Raw genomic sequence first — 22,456 nt, forward strand, 5'->3', positions numbered from 1 at the left:
CCTGCCTTCCTGCCTTCCTGCCTTCCTGCCTTCCTGCCTTCCTGCCTTCCTGCCTTCCTGCCTTCCTGCCTTCCTGCCTTCCTGCCTTCTGACATGGTTTCATTACTGCTCCATGTCGATGAAGTTAGCCTCAAATTCTCAGATCTGCTTGCCTCTGCCTCCCGGAATGCTGAAGTCAGGGTGTGAATCATCACGCCTGAATCCCTTGAAATATTTTAGCACAAGATAAATGCTTTGTTTTATAAAGAAGACAGTCCCCAGCCTTTTGCCCTTGATTTTCTGCCTGGAAGAGAACTGCCCCACCCTCAGCTCTGACAAATGACCACCGCCCTTCCCTCTTGTGTCTCAGGAAGGTGTCTCTCCCCCACCCCACACCCATTTTAAAATGGTCTTGATGATTGAAAAGCCCTTCCTTAAGGGAGACTGACCGCTTCCTACGGGTCCATCCCTCCCCCTTATTTAAATAGGATATTTGCTCTTCCTTGTGTGGAGAACTTGAACTGTGAGGGACACTAGCTTGCCCACCCTCTCTTCAAGCCCCTTCTTGACAGGCTAAATATCTCATTGGTCAGGCCTTCTGCTTTCCTCGGGGCTGGCTTTGCTGGCTGGCCTCAATAGGCCAGCATTCCAGTTATCACTGTCGTATCACCTCCAGAGTATTAGTGAAGATTCCAGACCTGTTCTGACAAGCAGCCCCTACCTCCCTTCTGTCCCGTGTTTAACCTAACAACATAGCCTAGGATCCCTCCTGATCCTTAATAACCAGTCTCATCTCTCTATCTCATGATCAAAATATGATCGTCTGAACTTGCTGGTGACAAAGTTTCCATCTTTTCTACCACCTATTTATGTGAGTATGGTTTTTAAAATTAGAAGTTAAAATTGTCTCCATTCATTTTATTTGGTTATGTTTTTATCCTTCACTTAAACTATTGGTGGGGAAGACAGGGAACCTAGTTAATGCAATCTGGCCATTGCTCACACTCTATATGACTTCATGAGTCAGGCGCTGTCTAAAATACTTTGATAAATTAACTTTACCCTTATTTGCTCTTCACGACTCTTACGATCTAGGGGCTATTATTATTTCCACATTACAGATGACAAAACTGAGACGTGGATTTGTTCACATGGCAAACTGGGCCCAGGTTCTCACAGTTCACAGCGTGTGTGCGCATGAAACCCTTAGCATGCTGTCTGTCCCATGAACTAGCCCTGCTGGGTTTCCTTCATGTCCCATTGACCGCTGTGCTGGCACGCTACCGTGTCGGTGTGACTAGCGTGGTGCCTGGGCTGGAGCACTTCATCTGGTTCTAGGTGATCAGGGCTTGCTTTGGTTTTAACAGGATGCTGTTGGTTAAGTTTGAAGTACTGGTTTTCCTGTGAGCTGTTTTGTCATAGTGATATTATGCTGTCTCAGTTCCCTTGATAAAATCCACATAGAACTTAACAATTGCATTCTCAGACCAGCTCAGCTAGTTAGCGTATCACACAGGGAAATACAGCTCTGGGCTGTGATTGAAGCTCTTTCCTTTAAATGGAACTTACCGTTACCCAGAACCATCCCTTCCCATCGTATCTGGCTATAAAATTCCTTTCTTTCCTCACTTGGCGCTGAAACATTCTTTTCTCCCACCATGTGTGTTGCTAGTCACAGCATCCCAAATCTCCAATCCTCCTGGGAAAAGGGGTGCTTAACCAGTTTTTCTTCTACCAGGTGCTGTGCCCCTGTGGCTCCGGAGCTAGCACCAGCTGCCGTGTCCTCAAAGAAATGTGGTCACCCAGGTGCCGAGTGGCCTGTGCTTTTTCCTTCAGCCCAGACTCAGTCAAAATGCCTCTTTAATACAGCAGGGGGAATGTTGAGTGGCCATCGAGAATACCATACAGCAGTGGTGTGGGCTGAGCGACCCGAGGCCAGGCTCATCTAGGGCCTCTTCCTGTGGGAAGGACTCAAGTGAGAAGGTTCTCAGCTGAACCATGCCTGGGGAGAGCAAGTCTTGGCCAGAGTAACAACTGACTGACTCAGGAAGGGGTTCCTTAAGTAACGTGGGGTTTTTAAATCTGCCTCCAGGACACCAACTGGAGCACCAGAGAGACTGTGATGAATTAGGAGTTTTCCTGGTGTGAAGGGAATCAAAGGAAGCATTCACAGATGCTGTCAGAGAGGAGAGGAAAGCAAACCTCCAACCGGTCCAGCCTGCTCAGGGGAAACGGCTCAGCTCTCGGTTTCCTTTTCTGTACCTCCTCCAGTGGAAGCCTTACTTGTTGAAGAGTAGCCGTTGGGATTCTGTACATTAAGGCTCCTGGAAGAGCATCCCTCTTCAGTCTCCACTGCAGGTCTTACACTTGTCAAGAGCAGCTTCGAGGAACACATCTAGTCCTACGGTAGCGCCTCATCCCTGTTCTAACTCTTGTTAAGTAGACCTGAACTCTGAACCTCCGAAGCCTTCACTGTATTGCAGACGTTTGCAGGGAATGACCCTCTGGCTGGCTCTTGTGTGATCTCTACTGAATCTAAACTGTTCGGGCCCTGCTATAGAATGTTCGAATGACTTAACGCTAGTTTTCACATCTAAAATAGTTCACAGACATGAAAATATTTCAGGGCCTTGGGAAGATCATTTTAAAAGTCAATTTCCAAAAACTAATACACAGGATCCTTGCTATGCTGCTGGCCTGTGACATGTGAGTGTCTGGGGAGATGCTACAAGTAACTGTACCTCAAATTTCCAGTGCCAATCTAGTCAGTAAATCATGACTAGGAGTAACAAAGGAAGTCGCTTTGGGAGATGGACGTCCTTCCATTTGGAAGTGTTTTGTAGAGCAACACTCACTGCATTAGAACTTGGGGGTGGCAGAACCCATCTGTAATTGGGATGTGCAGGACTGGAACTATTGACCATACACAGCTATTGAGCACATTGTCCATTTTACTTAACTTTAATAGGAAATAGTGCATCGAACAGCGAGGGGGTAGCAGGAAGTCACTGGGCTGTGGGGTAGTTCTCTGGTAGAGCACTTACTTGCTTAGCAAACACAAGGCCCCAAACTCAGTCCCCAGCACCATAAAAAACAGAAGTGGTGGAGAGGGAGAGGAGAAGGAGAGGGGAAATAATTTACATTACATAGATGACTTTAAGGGGCTGGGGACATGGCTCAGTAGTTAAGAGCATTTGCTGCCCTTCTAGAAGACAACTCAATTCCCAGCACCACATGGGCATCTCACAACTCTCCGCAGCCTCGTGCCAGTGGATCCGCGCCGCCTTCTAACCTCCACAGATACTGCATGCACATGGTGCACACACAAACGCACAGGCAAACATTCATAGACAACATAAAAAAATTAATCTTGCATAGGTGAATTTTATCTCCTAGAGAACAAGTACATGGTGATAGCAAGTAGAGGTTGTATTTTTAAAGATGTTTGTTGCTTTTATTGCCTGATTTAAAATGCCAGCTTGTTAATTCAGAATGAGAAATTCAGAAGACCTTTCATGTAGGAACTTCCTGCTCAGAGATGTTCTAAGCCCATGAAGCTGGACCTGGCTCTATCCAGGGTTTGCTGATGGCTTGGGTCCTGGTCATCTGTACTCTCTTCCATGATGTTTGTCTTTAACAGGTCAGAGAGGCATGGGCAGGCTCCACTGGGTGGTGAAGATGGTGTGTGATGTGTGTGAATGTGTGTGTGTATGTATATGTGTGTATATGTGTGTGAATGCATGCCACATATGTGCGGTGTCTTTGGGAGCCAGAAAAGGTTCTGTAAATCTCCTGAAGCTAAAGTCACAGGTGGTTGTGAGCTGCCCCATGTGGGTTCTGGAAACCCGGGGCAAGCAGCAAGGCCATTGCCCAGCCTCTAGGCCTCCGCTTGTATTTACTGTATCAAATCACCTTCTCATATTTACTGAAACAAGACAGGAAGCAGGTGGCACAGCCCCTTCCAATAGAGTCTGAGGTTTAGCTTGAGGCCCGGCTGTGAGTGAAGGGAGTTTTCACTGTACATTTCTAGAAAGGGATGCTGCTGCTTCCAACGGTAAGGGCATCACCAAAGAGGGGTAGGAAGGGCAGAGATGCCAGACACAATTCTAAGCAAAATTATGAAATGGACTGGGGCCTAAAACATTTCATCACCACAGCACAGTTTGAAAAAAGCTGGAATCACAAATCATGACCTGATGGGCTTGGTTTTTGACAGATATTTTCCTGAAAGTGAACGACGATGACCAAGGAAAACATTTGATACCGCCAATGATGTGGGGAGGGAGAAAACAAAAAACCAAAAAGGAAAATCCATCTTTCAAGTGAAAACGAAAAGGTTTGAAAACTTTCACCATGAGCTTGATACTCATACCCTGGTACTTAAGTTCTCCAGTGAGATCAGTGGTCATGTTAACAAACATATATAGTGTGCGTGTGTGTGTGTGTGTGTGTGTGCGCGCGCATGCATGTGTGACAAGTGTGTGTGTGCATGTGTATGTATGTGTGTGTGTGTGCTCGTGTGCATGTGTATGTGCACCACAGTGAACATACACAGGTCAGAGGAAAGATTTGGAGAGTCATTTCTTTCCTTCCACCTTTTTTATATGTTCCTAGCATTGAACCCAGGTCTTTAGGCCTTTGCTGCAAGCTCCTTTACCCTTTAAGCCATCTCACTGGTCCATCTCACTGGTCCTGTAATGGATGTTTCCCTTCTCTTCTCTCTCTTTCTCTCTGTCTGTCTCTTGTCTCTGTCTCTCTCTTTCAACATTGTCTCTTTCTAGAGATCTGGCTGTCCTAGATGGACTTTCTCAATTTGAAATATATTTTTTTAAAGTTTCTCAGGTTTAGTTTCTAATATCGATAATTAATAGATATGACAGAGACAAGTACCAAGGTCCAAAAGTTTGAAAGCCATCAATTTCGACAATACACACCAGTATGTTGTTTGTTTGTTTCTTTGTCTAATGCATGCTTTAGGGTGTGTGTGTGTGTGAAATAAAATTTAAAATGTACATAAAATAGAAGTGGAGAGAATTTCACTCAGCACTGCAGTGGTTCTGACTCCCAGGGTTGAGACACTGGGCTTGGAAGCGCCAAATGAATGAAACCAAAGTTTTAAGATCTTAAATGGGGGATCGCAAGCCAAATGTTGCTGACAGTTTTGGTCTCTGCTGGGTATTTTCATGGAACTAAGGCTTGATGACATGGGCACACTCCAGAGCATGACACTTTCCTGAGTGGGCCTAGCTCTGACCTTACAGAGACCTGCAGGAGGATATACTGATGTCACAGCGGGTAGAGTCGAGACGCCTGCAAGAGAGCACCCCCTACCCCACCACCCTACCCCTCTGGACATAGGCAGAATGTGTTCCTCTGCTGCAGGCTTTGAGAGGTTTGAGGTCGTACCCTTTTCAATGGGAGCATACTGTATCACTGTAAGCTTAGGCCCCGCTTGGACTCTTTGAACCCCTACAAATGTCTCATGTCTGATCCTATTTGCCTGCCTTTGCAGCACCTAGAATGCCAGTCTTCATCTGCTCCCAACAACTCTAAGTGCTGCCCTCTGTGCCCGTGTGCTCCGAGCAGCCCTAAGTCGGGGACAGTCATCACAGCAGTGTGAGGATCGCTTATGAGTAGGAGCCATCTTCACAACAGGGTCATCATGTCCTTGATCTGTGGGATGGAACACTTTGTATCCCACACAGTGGCCGAGCTAAAGTTACTCATGGCCTAGGCCTTGGGATGAGCTCACCCTCCTCAGACGGCAGCTGTCAGTGGGTTTCCTATCTGTCCGTCTCTGTGTTGGAACCCTGCCTACTCTTCAGAGACTGGCCTTGCTGGCTCCAGAGCCTTTCTGTTCTCTGTAAGTGATCTATCTGTCGGACCATGTTGCTCTTTTGAAGTTTAAGTCTGTGACACAGGTGTCCTTTTCACACTGTGTCATGCTCAGACTGTATGAGCTTAGAACCACTAGGTCTGATGTCTCCCCTTCCTTTTGCTCTTTCCCTCTGTAGTAAGTCACCCTCCACAATGCCTCCCCTACTGTCTACTCCTGAGCATCTGGGCAACCCTTGGAGGATGTTGGTAGACACAGAGTGTGCAATAGATGGAGAGATATACTAGGGCACTAAAAGATGTTCACCTGAGCCCCTCAGGTTTACACATGTGGGAGGGAGAAGCATTAGCGATAAGAAGAAAAAGATGTGCTCGAGAAGCAGCTGTGCACGAGGACTTGGGGCGCTGCCAGGGATTCTGTTTTCTTAGTGTCAAAGTGGGCCACAGCACAGCCTGCTGCGGTTGTCTGAGTGTTAGTGCTGGAGAGAGCTGCATGTGTTGAGCATTCCACGTTGCTCCTCTCTCATCTTGCTCCTTCAGAGTCCTGCTTTCAAACTTGAGGCTAGTTTTTTAAAATGTTTGTGCACACTTAGATTCACTACATATAAAATACTGTAACCTCCCGAGGCCTGAGTTTTGGCTGGAAAGTGTGACACGTCTGGACCGAGCTCCTGATAGCGCTCTCTCATCATGAGAAGAATCTGGCTTCGTTCTGGCCCCCTTACCTGTCTTTGGGTATACTGTCTGGGAATTTGGGGGTGGGGGACAGCTCAGAAGTTGAATGAACAGAGGGAAACAATGTGACTGCATTTCACTCTGTGTCAGAGTTCATTGTCCCTAACCGACTCGTGTTTATCCCTCTTTTCTCTCTTCAGGGATCCATATCTTCTGGACCCAACTCTGGAATATGTGAAGGTAAGAAAACATGGTGGAGCACGGAGTTATGAGTCTGGGTAACTGACTTCCCAGACACTGCCTGCAGGCTGCCTCGTGGAGAGAACTGGCTGCAGCACCTGAAATGGCAGGTAGAAATTTGGCTTGCATGGGCCCTTGGTAAGCATGGTAAAGGTCTCGAATGATCCTGTTAAAGTCTATGGTCTTTGCCCCGTGCGGACCAAATGTGTTTTAAAGTTTGGAGTCATGGGTTTGTTTTTGTTTTTGTTTGGTAAGTTCTGGCTTACGCACTGCAATACCTCCAAAGAGGTCTGGAGTCTGCACCATATAATCAGACTCATTACCGTGGCGCTGACATCGAATATTCACACCGGGTAAACAGATAACAGAGGGCTTTATGCATCCAAGTCACATTTTGGTTTTGCTGCTAACTGAGGTCATTCTTTTCTGTTGCTGGGTGAATTCTTTTTTTTTTTTTGATCTCTCAGTTTTCAGATTTGGGGGGACGGGGTGGGGATTTGGGCAGGAATTTCAAGTAGGAATGGTGGGCAGAGCTTCATCTTGGGTAGAAGGATGAAGGCGCTGGGCCTTTCAGAAGCTGTCCTTTCCTTTCTCGTGGCCCCCTTCCCCTCAGTAGCTAACTTGGGGCCAAACAGAAACCCTGCTGCTCGGTGGGGCTCACGGTCAGTGCTGTTCAGCTGCCCTGCCCTTCTAAACTGTCTGTCCTTTATTTCTTCCTTCTGTCCTCTTCCCACTTTGGGGTGTGGATATTGGCTTTATTGTATTTTACTTTTCAGCTATAATTAAATAAGGTCCCTCCCACCAGAAGAGAGGCATGGCCTGCCACACTTGGCTTTGTGACAATGGCTCTTGCTGTGTTTTAGGAGGAATCATGGCACCGAGTTAGGGTCGGTTGTATGATCGCTTCTTGAGGACACATGGCCTACCTTCCATATTCAAAGCATATATGCCTGCTGCTTCTATGGTTCCAGCATCCCCCCTCTCCCCTTTAGACCAGAGGGTAGATGGGAGAGGAGAAATTTCTAGTCAATAGCCTGGTCCTATGGAACATTGTAACGGAGTGTGTGTTGATGAAGGTGCGAATATTACTCCCCCTTTCCTATTCCTGAATAATGTCTGAACTATTGGAACTGTGGCAAGCGAGTGAGCCTAATCCAGCAGGGCCACCATACCACATCTGGTCAGAGGTTTATAAACTGTGTGTCTGCCCCACTCCTGTATGCAGCATATCTATTTTCATACACGTTGTGCACTGCTAAGCATTCATGATACGCATACAGGCTGTGGTCTGATTGGACTGTAGCAAGAAATAACAGCGTGCTAGGATGATGCAATTCCTTCCTTAAACATTACTCAATTCCATGGTGCAGAGGTTGGTTATCTCCTACCAGAGCCTCAGTCCCTCTGTTCACCAAGTATAACCCTGATCCTTGCTCCAGTGACACATCTCCCCCATTTTGTAAAATGCTAAACCCCTTAGACAAGAATCCCATGATGAATGTTGCTAAAGATGGGCCGTTTTAGGATGGTCTGTTTTAGTACAGTAGCCCTCGTGTCTCTGTGATTTTACCTAAAGATACTAAATGAAAAGTTTCAGAAATAAGCAGTTTGCCACTTCTTAAGTTATATGTGGTTCTGTGGAGCATCTTGAAATCTTGCTGTGTGCTGCTCATCTTTTGGTGTATCCGCACTGTATACGCTGCCGTTCCATTAGTCACACAGTAGCAGATGATTGTCACAGTACTGCAGTGCTGGTGTTAAGTAATTGTCACAGTACTGCAGTGCTTGTGTTAAATGGTCCTTACTTTCTTGATGGGTTCCAGAGCATAGAAGAGTGATATGAAGACAGCACTGGGTGTTACACAAGAAAAGCTGGATTGGCTCTGTTTCCATGGTAACCCTGCAGGGCACCTAGGATAAAGCCTAGTATGGTATCTATAGACTATGTTGTTATCTGTGATTTCAGTCATCCACTGAGCGTCTTGGAATATATCCCTGAGGATAAGGGAAGGACTATTTTATTATCTTGAGTTATTGCAACTCGTTCACCAATGCCAAACACTGTGCGTTGAGCTGTTTAGCTTAAGAGGCTGTATAGTGGATTTCAGCATCTTCTGTTTATCCTTGCTTCCCCTGCCTTCTCCTGGCAAGATGGATGGAACTGCCCTTTGGAGTCTTGAAGAGTCTTTTTCCAATAGAATTTTGTTTTGTTTAGGGGGAGGGAGGCCTGGTGTTCAGGAATGTATGGTGAGCTTTCTCCCTTCCCTGATCTGAATCCTGTCAAGCTTTAAACTGTGATCGCAGCCTTGATTGCTGAACAAAGCTTTTCTTTTCTTTTTTGTCCCTGCCGTGTGTGTGTGTGTGTGTGTGTGTGTGTGTGTGTGTGTCCTGAGGAGACCAGAAGAGAACATCAGATCTCCTGGAGCTGTGGGTACAGATGTATTGATCCACACCCAGTCCTCTGGAAGAGCAACAAGTGCTCCTAACCACTGAGCATCTCTCCAGTGCTCAGCTTTTATCATTTTCTTACTTTCCCTTGGTCTAAAGAGACCAAAGAAGAAGGTTGAGCCATTATAGAATACGTCATGGTCTCAATGGCCCAGAAAGCCCCAACATAACATTGAGGGAGGGTCTCTCTGAGCACAAGGTCCCAAGGATGCCACCTGTCAATCTTCCTGAGTCAGCTCTGCCCATCACAGCACCTCTCTGATAGGACTGTCCCTCAGAGCCAGGCCAACAGTGTCAAAAAGACCTGACTCACGGAACTGCCCCTGTGATTGGATAGTGGCTGAAGAGAGGTGGAGGCAGAGGAGAGAGAAGCATGGACAAAGGGAGGCGTGGTCTGGCTCCAGCTTTGAGCTGCTCCCTCTCTACAATCTCTGGGAGCATTCAGTGTCTTTGGGGCATCTAGAAAAAAGAAATTCTACATTAAGCATGTTGTGCCTTGAAGGGCCCTTCTGATGGGTCCCCCATTGGCCTAGAGAGCAAGAGGCAAGGAGGCCAGAGTCCTTGTTGAGGGGCTTAATCAGTGGCCAAGCCTCATCTGAACAGAAGCATCCACCTTGTGGCAAGGCAGAGCATCTCCCTGTCTTCCCTCTGAAGCTGCCCTCTGCCTCCCCAGCCTGAGTCTGACCCCATAGCTGGTGGCTGGTCTGCAGTGTCAAGACAGACAGGGCTAAAGGGAGAGAGGATCTAAACTTCTGCTCTGCCCAGTTCTGTGTCCTGCTCACACCTGAGGGTTTGTATCTATGGCACATTAACATGGCACAAAAGAGGACAGGATCACAGATGCCTTGGGATGCCTAAGTTCTTTGCATATGAAATGGAAGGAAATCCACCTGGCTGAGAAGCCTCGGGGTGGTTGGTGGGGTTGCAGCTGGGCCTCCCACCTATACTCTAGAGGCTGCATTTGATAAGTGGATGGGTCAGGAAAATAAATGGATGATCTGAAGTATCCTCCTACCCCTGGGGGCGGAGTTGGCGGCTCCTTCCTCACCGATTTTGGGTTTGCTCTGCCCTTGGAGAGTGTTTTTTTTTTTTTTTTTCTCTTTTCTACTCTCCTTGCTTCATGAATATTCCCCCTCACATTTTCCCCTCCTGTAATAGCTCAGAAGGCTGTCATCTTGACAGTTGGACCCATAGCTGTCTTATATAATCACAGAGCCTTTTCTGTAGTCAAATATAGCCACGTCTCACTACACCTCACTGAGATCGGAATGTACACATCTTAGCGGCCCCACCTTTCCTGCTGCCTACCGTGTGGTCGCTGACTCGGTGAGGGCTGAACAGCTCTGGAATTTTCCTCTCCATATCTGGCATACCTGATGCTAGATAAAAACCAACCTTTAAAAAAAAAAATAGAAGTAAATAGCTCTGAGAGGTAGTAAGTAGCCCTGGGCTTGGCTGTAGAGTTTCGTGCCCACCTCTTTCCTGCCTGGTCTTGTCATATGCATAGCCCTGTCAAGACATAGTCACTCTGTGTCCGGTCTCTTGACATGTGAGATGGTTGCTTAGAATGTTTGATCAAGTTTGCTAATGATGCTAAAGCCATTAGTAATAGTTGAGTGTGATGTCCTTCCAACGGGAACTGGGTGATATGTAACGTCGGTCTCCCCCGGTCTCCCCCACAGAGGGGAGTTTGGTCCACACTTGGGTTTTAATTAATAGTGTAACCCTGAACTTATACTTTCTCTATGGAGTCCTTCTTCCCCATAAATGAGAATGCTGGGAAAGGTCTTGTTGTTCTAATTTTAACATTTTAGGGATCTCTGTGTCTATGAGAGACCGGAGAGAAAGACATCTTTTTTAGGAAGTGGTAGGAATTCTTATGTTGTCTCTGTGGTTTGTTGTTGTTTGAGAAAGATTATGTCACCAAGGCTAGCCACAAACTCACTATGTAGCCCAGGCTGGCAAGCTGGACATTTGTAATCCTTTTGCCTCAGCCTCCTGAGAGCCCGTATTATAGATGTGTGCCACCTCCTACCGCCTATGCTCGCCCTCTTGATCATAAAATTGCCATATTATTTGGACCTCGGGAAGCATTCCAAGTTGTATCTCTGATACCAGGACCAAGGGTGTAATGGACAATGATCAGCTACTGCTTCTGTCCCTTCCGAAGACTGGAGATTCACACTATTTACTTTATGATCCATTATGTTGCACTTATAAAAAACATTCCTGCTGTTCCTAGATGATCTATATTCTATTTATTTATTTATTTTTGTGTGTGCGTGCATATGTGTGGAAATCAGGATAACTTGCAGAAGTCAGTCCTCACCTTCCACGTTTCATGGGTCCCAGGGATTAAAACTCAGGCTGTCAGGGTTGGCAGCAATCACCTTTGCTGCTGAGCCATCTCAGTCCTGGGTCATTTTTGTAACCCCTTTATAAACTTAATTTTATACCTACTCTTGTGTACTTCAATAGTCAGCCCATCTTCTTGCACTAAATTCCATAGGCTTATATTACTTTCCCTCCCTCCCTCTTCCTTCCTTCCTTCCTTCCTTCCTTCCTTCCTTCCCCCTTCCTTTCTCTCTCTGCCCCTCTCTCTTTCTTTTTAGTGTATCTTCCTTTTGTGATTAAAATTTTTAAATAGTATATAATTACATTGCTTCCTTTCTTCTCCTCTTCCCAACCCCTCCCATCCCTGCCCCAAATCCCTCTCAAACTGATGGCCTCCTTTTGAGTATTATCGGAAAACACACATCCACATATGCATAAATATATAAGTATAGCCTGCTGGGTTTGTTCAGCATGGTTTGTGTGTATATGGTTTTAGGGCCGACCACAGTGTATTAGCTAGCCAATTAGGGCGCTCATTCCCTGGGAGGCTAATGGCTAATTCTCTCCCCCCCCCAACCCCCCATTAGCCGTCAATCCCTGCCTGTAGTTAGTTCTCTGTCTAGACATGGTAGACATGGGTCTCCTGAGCTTTCCCCCTTCCTCAGCACTGTGCCTGTTGATATCACCATTGCTCGGGTCTTGTTTAGGCTGCTACATTGTGGAATTATCTTGGGTGAGTATTCCTGTCATTTCTAAGAGAGAGGATCTCACAGCAGACTTCCTGGTCCTCTGGCTCTTAGCAACCTTTCCATCCCCTTAAAAGATTACTTTTTAAGGAAGGTAAATTAGAAAGCTTGGTGCAGCAGAAAGCGTGGGCTGCCTGCATTTCCAAGTTAGCAATGAAGAGGCAAGTGTCCTCCAGTGCCCAGGCTGTGGACAGCACAATGTGGCCAGAAGACAAAAGCCTGCTCTTCAGGGACCACCTAAGGAAGTGTCAGGACAGGATGCAGCCTTTGTTCCTGGCTGGGTTCCTAGCTGTCAGCCTTGGCGGATTCTTGTTGCTCACTTGTGAACCTTAATAAAACTTGCCATCGCCAAGCCTGCTTTGCAGGTTAGAAGAAATGTCATGACACTGGAGCTATTGTGCTGAATGAAGGCCTCTGGAGCCCAGGGGGCGTCCAGAGAGGCTCAGAAAGCCATCCTTTGTGGGGTTAATGCCTGTTCCCAGAGGGTCTTCTAAGCCTATAGACGTTAGCCTGCCCAAGGCTCAGATCTCAGCGAGGCCATTTCCCGTAGTAGGATTGGGATACCTCAGGTCACCCAGCAGATGAAAAGAGAAAAATAATAATGCAAACTCCAGCACCGAAAATAAGCAGCCTGGCTGTGGGAGGCTTGGGCAGAAGAGGGGGCAGCCGGGCCTCAGCTCCCTTTTGTACTCTACATGGCTGCAGCCATGGTCACGGCTAAATAGCTGTCTTTGAGGGAAGTGCTTTCTTCCAGCAGGAAAACAGGCGAGTCTGCTCTGAATTAGCCAGCTCACAAAGTCATGAAAGGGACTCACAGAGACAATGGCACGCTGTACATTCCGTGAGATTCTAACAAGTTATATGAACCAGATAATGGCCCAATTGGCTGGCTCTGCAGGTTTTTGCCTGAGTGTGCACATCCGCAGAGAGCCCGCGCTGTCCCCTGTGGGACCAGATCAAACGGGTGCCAGCCGAGAATGCAGGCTAACTCTGGGCCCATGTTCAGTTTCGCCCACTCTGCCCACAATGTGCCCTGTCGCTATTCTTAGGAAGTTTTGTGTTACTACAGTTTAGAACACTGCAGCCACTGGGTAGGAAGACAGACAGACAAATAGGTTAGAAAACAGCCCCTCACCCAGCAGAATCTTATCCTTTGAGCTTACAGAAATATGGACACTTAAAAAAAAAACTTATCACAAAATATATGCTCATATGAAAGTCTCTGTGTATACGCTTATATATGACATTATTTAACATCATTCACCATTGATGAATTAGAAACAGCCCGAATGTCTGCTTCAGCCATGAACAAACCATGGAGATCCACATGGTGGCATACCGTTCAGCTACAGAAAGAAGCGGACGCGCAAAACCACTGGTGCATTGAAAGCACAGTACACTTCCTGAAAAGATAGTCTCAGACGGCTGCCAGCAGGGCTGGAGAGATGGCTCTGCAGTTAAGGCCATGCATAGTTCTTATAGGGGCCCTAGAGTCCCAGCACCTATGTTGGATGGTTCCTAATCACCCTGTAACTCCAGCTTCCGGGGATCTGACACGGTTGGCCTGCCATGGTCACCTGTACCCACATCACAAACCCCACACAGACACGTGCATGCACATAATTAAAAAAAAAAAAAACACACAACATTTTTTTTTAAATCTTTCAAAGCCTACCAGCTCTAATCACATCTCTGGTGACAGAAATGAGTCCATGGTTGAAAGGGGTAAGTGAGGGTACCTCTAAAAGGGGACTTTGAGAGTATGACAGGGGAATGTCTTTGATTGTAGAAATAATTACTCAACTGATCATTTGTCAAAGCTCACAGGATTGTACTGAAAAGGGAGACATGTACTGAATGCAAATTAGCCTGGCCTTTAAATGGAAACGAAAATCTCCTCTTTTGGCCTTTGGGGACTGCCACCTCAATAGGGCAAGTTTCCGGTTTGAGATGGGCTGCTCCGTGAGGACAGACCTCCCAGCAGATGGAGACAGTGCTCTTAGAGACTCCGTGGAGGTTCACTCATGCCGCAGATGTTTTCCAAGTCTCTCTTGTGCACTCACCGTGTTGTTGGAGGGGCGGGGGCGGATGAGGGGAAACTGACATGGAGTGTTTACCTCAGGGAGTGGCAGTGGCCACAGCGAGGCCAGGTGTCACCGGAGGCCATTTGGAGGGAGAATTAGAAGCCGTTTTATTCAAGCAGGCCAGCAGATCCTGGCAGGACTTGAATGGAGCAGGTGACGGAAGGGAAGCTGGGGGCAGTTCAAGTTCACATGAGGGCCTGGGATCTTGCCAGAAGCTGGTGAGCTTGTGAGAAGGAAGGAGAGCCCCAAGTAGAAACCTTGTTACCACCATTGTAAATCAACCACCCAGCGAGCGTTTGAAGCTATGTTTAGAGCAAGGGTAAGGAAACTCCCACTCAAAGCCAAGTCTGGCTCACCCCCTACTCTTACACCCCCCCCCCAAGTTTTCATTGGCTAAAAGTGGCCTTTTTAGTTTAAAGGGTTTCTTTCCCTTAATCAAAAAAGTGGCAAAATTATACAGAATTCATATTTTGATGTATTAACGTTTTATTGGGATCCATAGACCTGTACTATGTATTGCCTGTGGCTGCTTTTGTGTTCTCCTGGTGCGGCGGCATAGCCTAGCGGAACCCTTCACAGGGAGGCTTGCTGAGTCCTACTTTAGCCTGCGGATTCCACCCTCCCTGCCTGCATCTCTGATGATGTGTTGCGGGCTTCCAAGAGAAAATTCTGTCAGCTCATGCTGACATCACCATTGTGCAATGTCACCTCACCTGGATCACCCGTATCTTGCCTCATGACCAAGCTGTGAGTCCCTGTGCCAGGCCTGCAATCTCACAGATGCAATGCATTGCCACATCAGCAGCATCCTGTAGACAGGCTGGCTTCGAGCAGCATAGCTTTGCTGATCCCGCCGGCTCTGTCTGGATAAAGAGATGTGCGTGGACATCCTGGTGTTTGAGGCCTGACTGCTCTGACTGGATCTTATCTAGATGATTTCACAGGTCAGACACTCCTCTGCCAGGACAGCCCGAGGGTCTGGTCTGACCAGTGAATGGAATAAAACAAAGATGAATTCCTTGGGAGTTTACAGTCCTCGCAAGCTTCAGCCGTGAAGCTGAAGTGCAGGTAGCCCTCTCTGGCTTACGGTGGCTTTTCTGAAACTACCTAGATCAGTGGTTCTCAACCTTCCTAATGCTGTGACCCTTTAATGCAGTTTCTCATGTGGTGACTCTCCCCCCCCCCAACCATAAAATTATTTTCTTTGCTACTACATAAATGTTATTTTGCTAATGTTATGAATTGTAATGTGAATATCTGATATGTGACCCCTGTGAAAAGGTCACAGGCGTTTCAACCCACAGGTTGAGGTCCACTGACTTAGATTCCATAAGGTGGAGAAGTCACTAGGAAACGGACAGAGAGGCAAGAATCAGGCCTGTGGCTTCTTTTAGAGTCTGCTCCATGGTTGGGCCTAAAACCCCCTGGGGTCAGTCTGCTTCTAACCTCATGTCGTCCTGTCCTCTTCCTTACTCTTTAAATTCCACCATCGTCCCTCCTGCTGTCCCCAGGCCTGCACCTTCCCCTTGTTCTCTTTAAACTCCACCATCCTGCCCCTCCTGCTGTCCCCAGGCCTGCACCTTCCCCTTGTCCTATACGGTTTTGAGATAGAACCGTTGAGTGGCTTGAAGCTGGTACAATGATTTCAATTTGGGTTAAACTGTGTTCACTGATAAAACTACATTGAAAATGTAACGTCTAGTACACTACACCCTGGGCATGTGACCTTATTTATACAGAAGGTTTTATAGGCATAATCAAGTCAGGAGAAGCTCCTCCAGGAAATAATAGCTAATTATTTCCTCCAGGAAATAATAACCAATCTCAGTATTTGCGAATGAAACCGTATTTGGAGGTTGTCTCTTTTTGCAGATCAGTTGACCAAATTGAGATGATGCTGTACGGGTAGAGAGATGGCTCGGTCGAGAAGCTTGAAGACCCAAGTCTGGACCCCTAGCAGCCTTTTAAAAGGGGTATATCAGCACGTGCCTGTAATCTCAGCATTGGGGAGGCAGACAGGCTGACCCCTAAGGGGTCACTGGCCAGCCAGGGTGACCTAATCAGCGAGCTCTAGGTTCAGTGAGAGACCCCGTCTTAAAACTATGGCAGAGTACTTACCCAGCAGGGGGTAGCCAGTGACCAAAGAGATGGTTTTCCTAGGGCGAGGCTCCAACATTATACTTGGGGTTTGCTGACCCCCCGTGACCACTCCGAATGCAGGACCTTACACTTTGTGATAGAGAGGGACTGCATTTGTGTTCTTCCCTGGGCATACGAAGAATGTGGAGAGGCTGATTTCAGTGGAGAGTCTGCGAGTCTGCACTGTCCCTCATTCAAGCACCTGCTCTTGGTGTTCCCTGGGCGCTTTAGGGAGAGTGTGGCATTGAGGATATCTGGAAACTATGAAAGAATACTTCTTTTTTTTTTTTTTAAGCAGGGTTTTGCTGTGTACCCAAGGCTGGCTTTGAATTCAATATGTAGCCAAGGCTGGCCTTAAACTTCAGGGCTTGTCCCCCTTCAGCTCCCAAGTGTTGGTCTTATAAGAATGCACCACCACACCCGGTTTTATTTGAAAGCCACAGAGTATGTGCTTATTGTCACAGTCATACTGGTAAGTAAGCACGCATGCCAGATTGGTTCTTGCTAGCCATATTTTTAGGCATTGACTGAAATTCCCAGTAAGTGGAGGAATCTGGGGTTAAATGAGTTAATATATGTAAAGTTCTTAGTTTAGAACCTAGGATGTGATTGGTACCCTGTAAATAAGAGGTAGCAGCTGCCGTTCTAGCTCCCTGTCTGTGCACTGGGCTCACCTTGCCTCAGACTCCCTGCCTTGGACCTTCCCCAGATCCTGTAGACAACCTTGAGGGTCACTCTTGGGTCACTCTGTGAACACTCTGCTCATGGCTGTGCGTTTTAAACAGCTCGACTCTGAAGCTAGGGGACTCTTCTTGTTCTCTTAATAATATTAATAATAATATTTGGTGCCTGAATGATATGCGACTGGATTCAAGGTACATCTAAATGAGGGTCCGTGGAGCCCAGGCTACCTGAATCATTATCCTCCTGACTTAGCTTTCTCACATGTTGGAATTACATGTGTGTGCCTGCCCCTAAGCCATACATTCCAAAAATCTTTTTTTTTTTTTTTTTTTTTTTGGTTTTTCGAGTCATGGTTTCTCTGTGTAGCCCTGGCTGTCCTGGAACCACTCTGTAGACCAGGCTGGCCTAGAACTCAGAAATTCTCCTGCCTCTGCCTCTCAAGTGCTGGGATTAAAGGTGTGCACCACCATGCCTGGCTCATTCCAAAAATCGTTATGTTCCCCAAAGCAAATAAGACTTATGTCTGTAAGAATGTCCCAGAATATCGCTTCTCGGCCTTTTGGCTAAGATCAAGTGAAGAATGTCCCAGAATTTCCTGAGAGTATCAGTTTTGAGATGGTTAAGCAGTTCCTAAATGCAGCCTTGGTCTGCCGCCTTCTCTTGCTAACCTACTGTTCAAGATGAAAACTGGTGTCACTTTTTGTTGTCCTAAATACTCACATATTTAGTAAGAGGTGTCCTAAATTTTTAGAGATGTAAATCTGTAACTTTTTAGAGATGCAGTTCTGGCATCCTCTGTGACTTAGATCTATCTACTTAGGAGATCTTGCTTTCTCCATACCCTAGCACTTAGCATCCAAAGAGGCCAGGATTTCAGCCCTGGAGTTGTTTGCTATTAAACTCTACCCTCTAGTGGTCACTCCATGTCACAGCAATGCAGCATTTGGCTATAGCTGTTTCTGAACACTATGGGAGCTTTTAAGATGAAATGTAATAACATAGCACATTATAGTTCAACTTCAGAAAGAGGGCCTGTGTTGGCTCCATTCAAGGTGTGTGAAGTCATGGAGCCTTTTGTCACTAGCGTATTGTCTGCGTTGTTTGGGTGGAACCGATTAGGGTTGGCCTGAAGTTTTACGCACATTAAACTTTCCTTGGAAAGACTTGCATTTACATTGTGATCTGACAGTTGATAAGACTGACGCTTTGTCAGGAAGGGTGCTTGATTTAGCAAGGCAGAAAATAGCTATCAGTACTTTGAAGACTGATAGAGAATTTTCCACCCCTGTGGACAATGGGTGCACTCAGCCTGGCAGGAGCAGGAGAGAGTAACTGGAAGCCACGTTACGCAGAGATTTCTTGAGCTGGGGAGCTGGGGAATCCATGTTGTTGGGAAATTCTGAGAAGACGCTCACACAGAAGGAATTTTATTTATCTATTATCAAAATAATATATCATCAAATACTTCTTTGTGACTTGTCTTGTTGGCTGTGCATTACTCTGTGTTGAACTCATGAGTCGGATCTTCCTTTGGTGCAGGCTAAGTGTCCAGAATGCGAGATCTGAGATCCAGCGCATACTTCCTAACCTGTAAACTTTCCAATCATCAACTTTGAGCCGCAATAGGAGCGTCCATACCATGCAACTTTGTTTCATAAGCAAAGTTATTAAAATATTGCATAAATTATCTTCGGTCCGTGCATATAGACTATTACTTGGGGCATAAATTAATTTCATGTTTAAACTTCGCACTCCTAAGATTTCTAACTCTTCTTTTTCCCTCTCTCTGTATTTGTGTGTGTGTGTGTGTGTGTGTGTGTGTGTGTGGTGTGTGTGCAGGTTTTTTAAAAATCTGAAATCTAAAACATTCGAGTATTTCAGATATCAGATACCCAACCTGAATTTCTTTATAAGAAAATGTCCTTATGACATTTGGGCTTTCCCAGTCCCCTCTTGTTTAAAACAGCGCATAGTCATTTCATAGCCTGTGTTATCTACCACTTGTCAACTCTCTAAGGGTTCGGATACAACACTGAACAAATTCCTGGACCTTCTATTCTGGAGGTGGCAGATGGGATGACCTGGCCTGAGGAAGGACAACCAAATCGTGATTCATGCAAAGGCAGAAAGGCTCAGCAGGGAGGGAGCTGGGAGATGTTAGCATAAAGGAGCTGGGCAGAGAATGGGACTTTAGTGTGGAAGGGCCTGGCAGCAGAGGTCAAATGAAGCAATGGGGGCTAGCTCGGAGGTCAGAGTACACCTCTGCTCTGGGAGAACAGTAGGGAGGCCGCCAGGCCTGCTGAGAGCAGCAAAGTAAGCTGCCATGGGGTCCAGCCACTGACAGAGAGCTGGAAGAAGGTGATTGGGCAGGTTGCACAGGGCCTGCATCTCAGGGGAAGGACTGGAATCTCTACAGTTGCCTGGGGTTCACTTTGGATTCCTTGTTGCTAGGGGACAGAAAGGAAAAGAGGGCAGAAGGGAGGAGGGGGTGTGTGCACACAATGCACACGAGTGTTCAGGTGATAGGGGCTGGGGGTTTGGACCTGCCAGGTAGCAGGGGGAAGACGGGGAATTGGATGAGTAACTCGAAGCTAGAGCTAGATTACCTGGTGGACTGGCTGTGAGGGTGGAGGGGAGAGGGGTCAGAGCACTGGAAGAGCAGTGAGGTCACAGTTGAGAAGAAGGGGGGGGTAGTATATTCTTCCGTGAATTTCAGGTAAGATAAACCCCTGGGGACTGGAGGTGTGGACCAGTGGTTAAGAACAGTTGTTATTCTCTCAGGGGACCTGGGTTCTCTTCCCAGCACTCACACCAGACAGCTCACACCTGCCTATAAATCCAGTTCCAGGGACTCTGATGCCCTCTTTTGACCCCCCATGAACACTGCCATCCAGTGGCAGAATAGCTAAGTGTGAATAACATTTAAGTCAAAATAAATTCTCCTGGCAATTAAAGGGATGTTTCTGTTTTGTTTTGCTTTTTGCTTTTCACATTTCTCTCAGTTTACACATTTTTCTCTAATATACATATAATACTCGTATATAAAAAAATAAAACACTCCTCCCCAACCCTCCTTTGGTTTTTAGTGTCAAGGTTTCTCTGTGTAGTCCTGGCTGTCCTGGAATCACTGTTGACCAGGCTGGCCTTGAATTTAGAGACCTGCCTGCCTCTGCCTCCTGACTGCTGGGGTTAAAGGCATGTATATTACTGCCACCACCACGCTAAAACACTTCCTTTTTTATACCATAGTTCATGGATACACTAAAAATTTGTGGGTTGATCCAAATTATCTCAAACAAACTATAAATATATTAGAGAAAAATTCCTAAACTTCTGTGTCAAGACCTTTTTACATTGTTAAAAATTGAGAATCCTTTTAAAAAATCCTTTAGTTATATGAGCTATAACTATTAATAATCGTTGTGTTGGAGATTAAAATGAAGAAATTACTTGCATGTGTGTGTGTGTGTGTGTGTGTGTGGTACATGCATGTCCACATGTATGTGGTTCATATGTCTCTGGTGATATGTGTTCTATGTGTTTGTGTGTGTGTGGTACATGCATGTCCACATNTGTGGGGTTCATATGTGTCTGGTGATATGTGGTGTGTATGTATGTGTGTATGTGTGTGTATGTATGTATGTGTGTATATGTGTATGTATTTGTATGTGTGTATGTGTTATATGTATATGCACTTGTAGAGGCTCAAGGTACATATTGAATGTCTTCCTAGATTTCCCCTCACGTTACATATGGAGGCAGGATCTCTTGGTGAACTGGTTTGGCTAGTCTGGCTGGCCAATTTACCCCAGGGACCCCCAGCCTCTTGGATTATAGGCAGGCTGCCCTGTACAGCCAGCTTTTACATGGGTTCTGGGGTTGACCTCTGTGGTAACCCTCAGCCAACAATGGGAGGATTTTAAACATGTTCTTTATTCTATTTTATGACATTTTATGTTTCCTTAGTGTGTTCATTTAAAATGAACAGTGCATAAATATGAAGTGCATATGTTTATGAAAAGGTGGTCATTTTTCCAAGACAAACCCATCCAGGGGTAAGGACGCATTGCTTTACCGTTTTGCAAGTCTCTTTACTGTCTGGCCGAAGAGAGCACAACTTCTCCTGTGTGTGCTTTTGGCGGTCAGTTTACTGGGTCGTTTTGGTTAGATGCCTAAGAGACCCAGCCTCCACTGGTATGTGGTTTAAAAGGGCAGACTTTAGTAAGCAACTGTGTAAGATAATTACTGCTATCCTGCGATGCTAATCTAGACCTTGGAGGGTGCCTCGCCTGAGAGGTTAGACTCTGAAACCTCACCTGGCATCTCTTCGTCTCCGGTCTTTAAGGCCCATCTGTCTGTCTTGCAGTTTGAGTAGTGCTGTCGTGTGTAGGATATTTGAAGAATGTTGGTTCAAGGAGTTAGGTGGATCTCTCAAATGTTCACATGTCTCTGCATCCAATCAAAATGTGTTAGCCGATAGGCATCACTAACCTTCCCAGAAAAGTCATGAACGTGTAGATAAGCTATGAACTTCTTGGTGGTGAATACAAGTCCTTCAAAAATCCTAGTGTTCGAGCGACAGCTCAAATCTTTGCTTCGGTAACAAACACTATTGGTTGTTTTCTTTGAAGAAACAGACCACTCTGTTCATCCCTACCCCATCCCCCAAAATGTCTGCCAATTAAGTCCTCAAGTGGGAATAACCACAGGTTGTTAGATGTCTTTGTTAACTAAAGAATGCCGTTCCACGAGAGAGCGCGGCTCTTCAGTGGGTGATGCAGACCATTGGTTCCAGGCAGTCGCCGTGCCCGTATTCGGTGAGCCTTGACTCAGTAAAGAGAGTAAGTACTCCTCACAGTGTTGTTTACATCTTTTCTTACATACTGTGTGCTCGGGATGGTCAGGAGTGGAAGGAGACAGGATCAGTATAGCTGGTCCCTCTGCCTTGCATCCTCTTAAGGAACCTGTTTCACCCAGCATAGGTTTCCCCCATCCGCGTGACTTGTTGACACAGCGTAACAGGCGACGAAAGTCTCAGTATTATGAAAAGAAGCTTCAGTCTCCTGGACCTTGGGCGGCACTTAAGAACTATAGAAATACTAAAACACAAATAGCTCTTTGCTATTTATCTAAGTTGCCCCACACCCCATCTCAGCCTTAACTAACAATTGCGTTTATATTTAAAAACTGATTATTGCCGGGCGTGGTGGCGCACGCCTTTAATCCCAGCACTCGGGAGGCAGAGGCAGGCGGATTTCTGAGTTCGAGGCCAGCCTGGTCTACAAAGTGAGT

General features: G+C 46.3%; 1 protein-coding gene and 1 non-coding gene across 2 annotated transcripts in view; both read left to right on the forward strand.

The window, feature by feature from the left end:
- Bcar3 (BCAR3 adaptor protein, NSP family member) overlaps positions 1 to 22,456 on the forward strand; it is a 111,198-nt gene that overhangs the window by 28,461 nt on the left and 60,281 nt on the right. The window contains exon 3 of the mRNA XM_021157545.2: positions 6,690 to 6,729. Coding sequence (XP_021013204.1) covers positions 6,690 to 6,729 — 40 coding nt within the window. The remainder of the gene's footprint in view (positions 1 to 6,689; positions 6,730 to 22,456) is intronic.
- On the forward strand, positions 16,452 to 16,609 carry LOC115030808. The gene has a single exon (XR_003836380.1). It is a non-coding gene; the product is annotated as a U1 spliceosomal RNA (small nuclear RNA).

The sequence above is a fragment of the Mus caroli genome, chromosome 3 (genome assembly GCF_900094665.2).
Source record: "Mus caroli chromosome 3, CAROLI_EIJ_v1.1, whole genome shotgun sequence".
NCBI classification, from domain to species: Eukaryota; Metazoa; Chordata; class Mammalia; order Rodentia; family Muridae; genus Mus; species Mus caroli.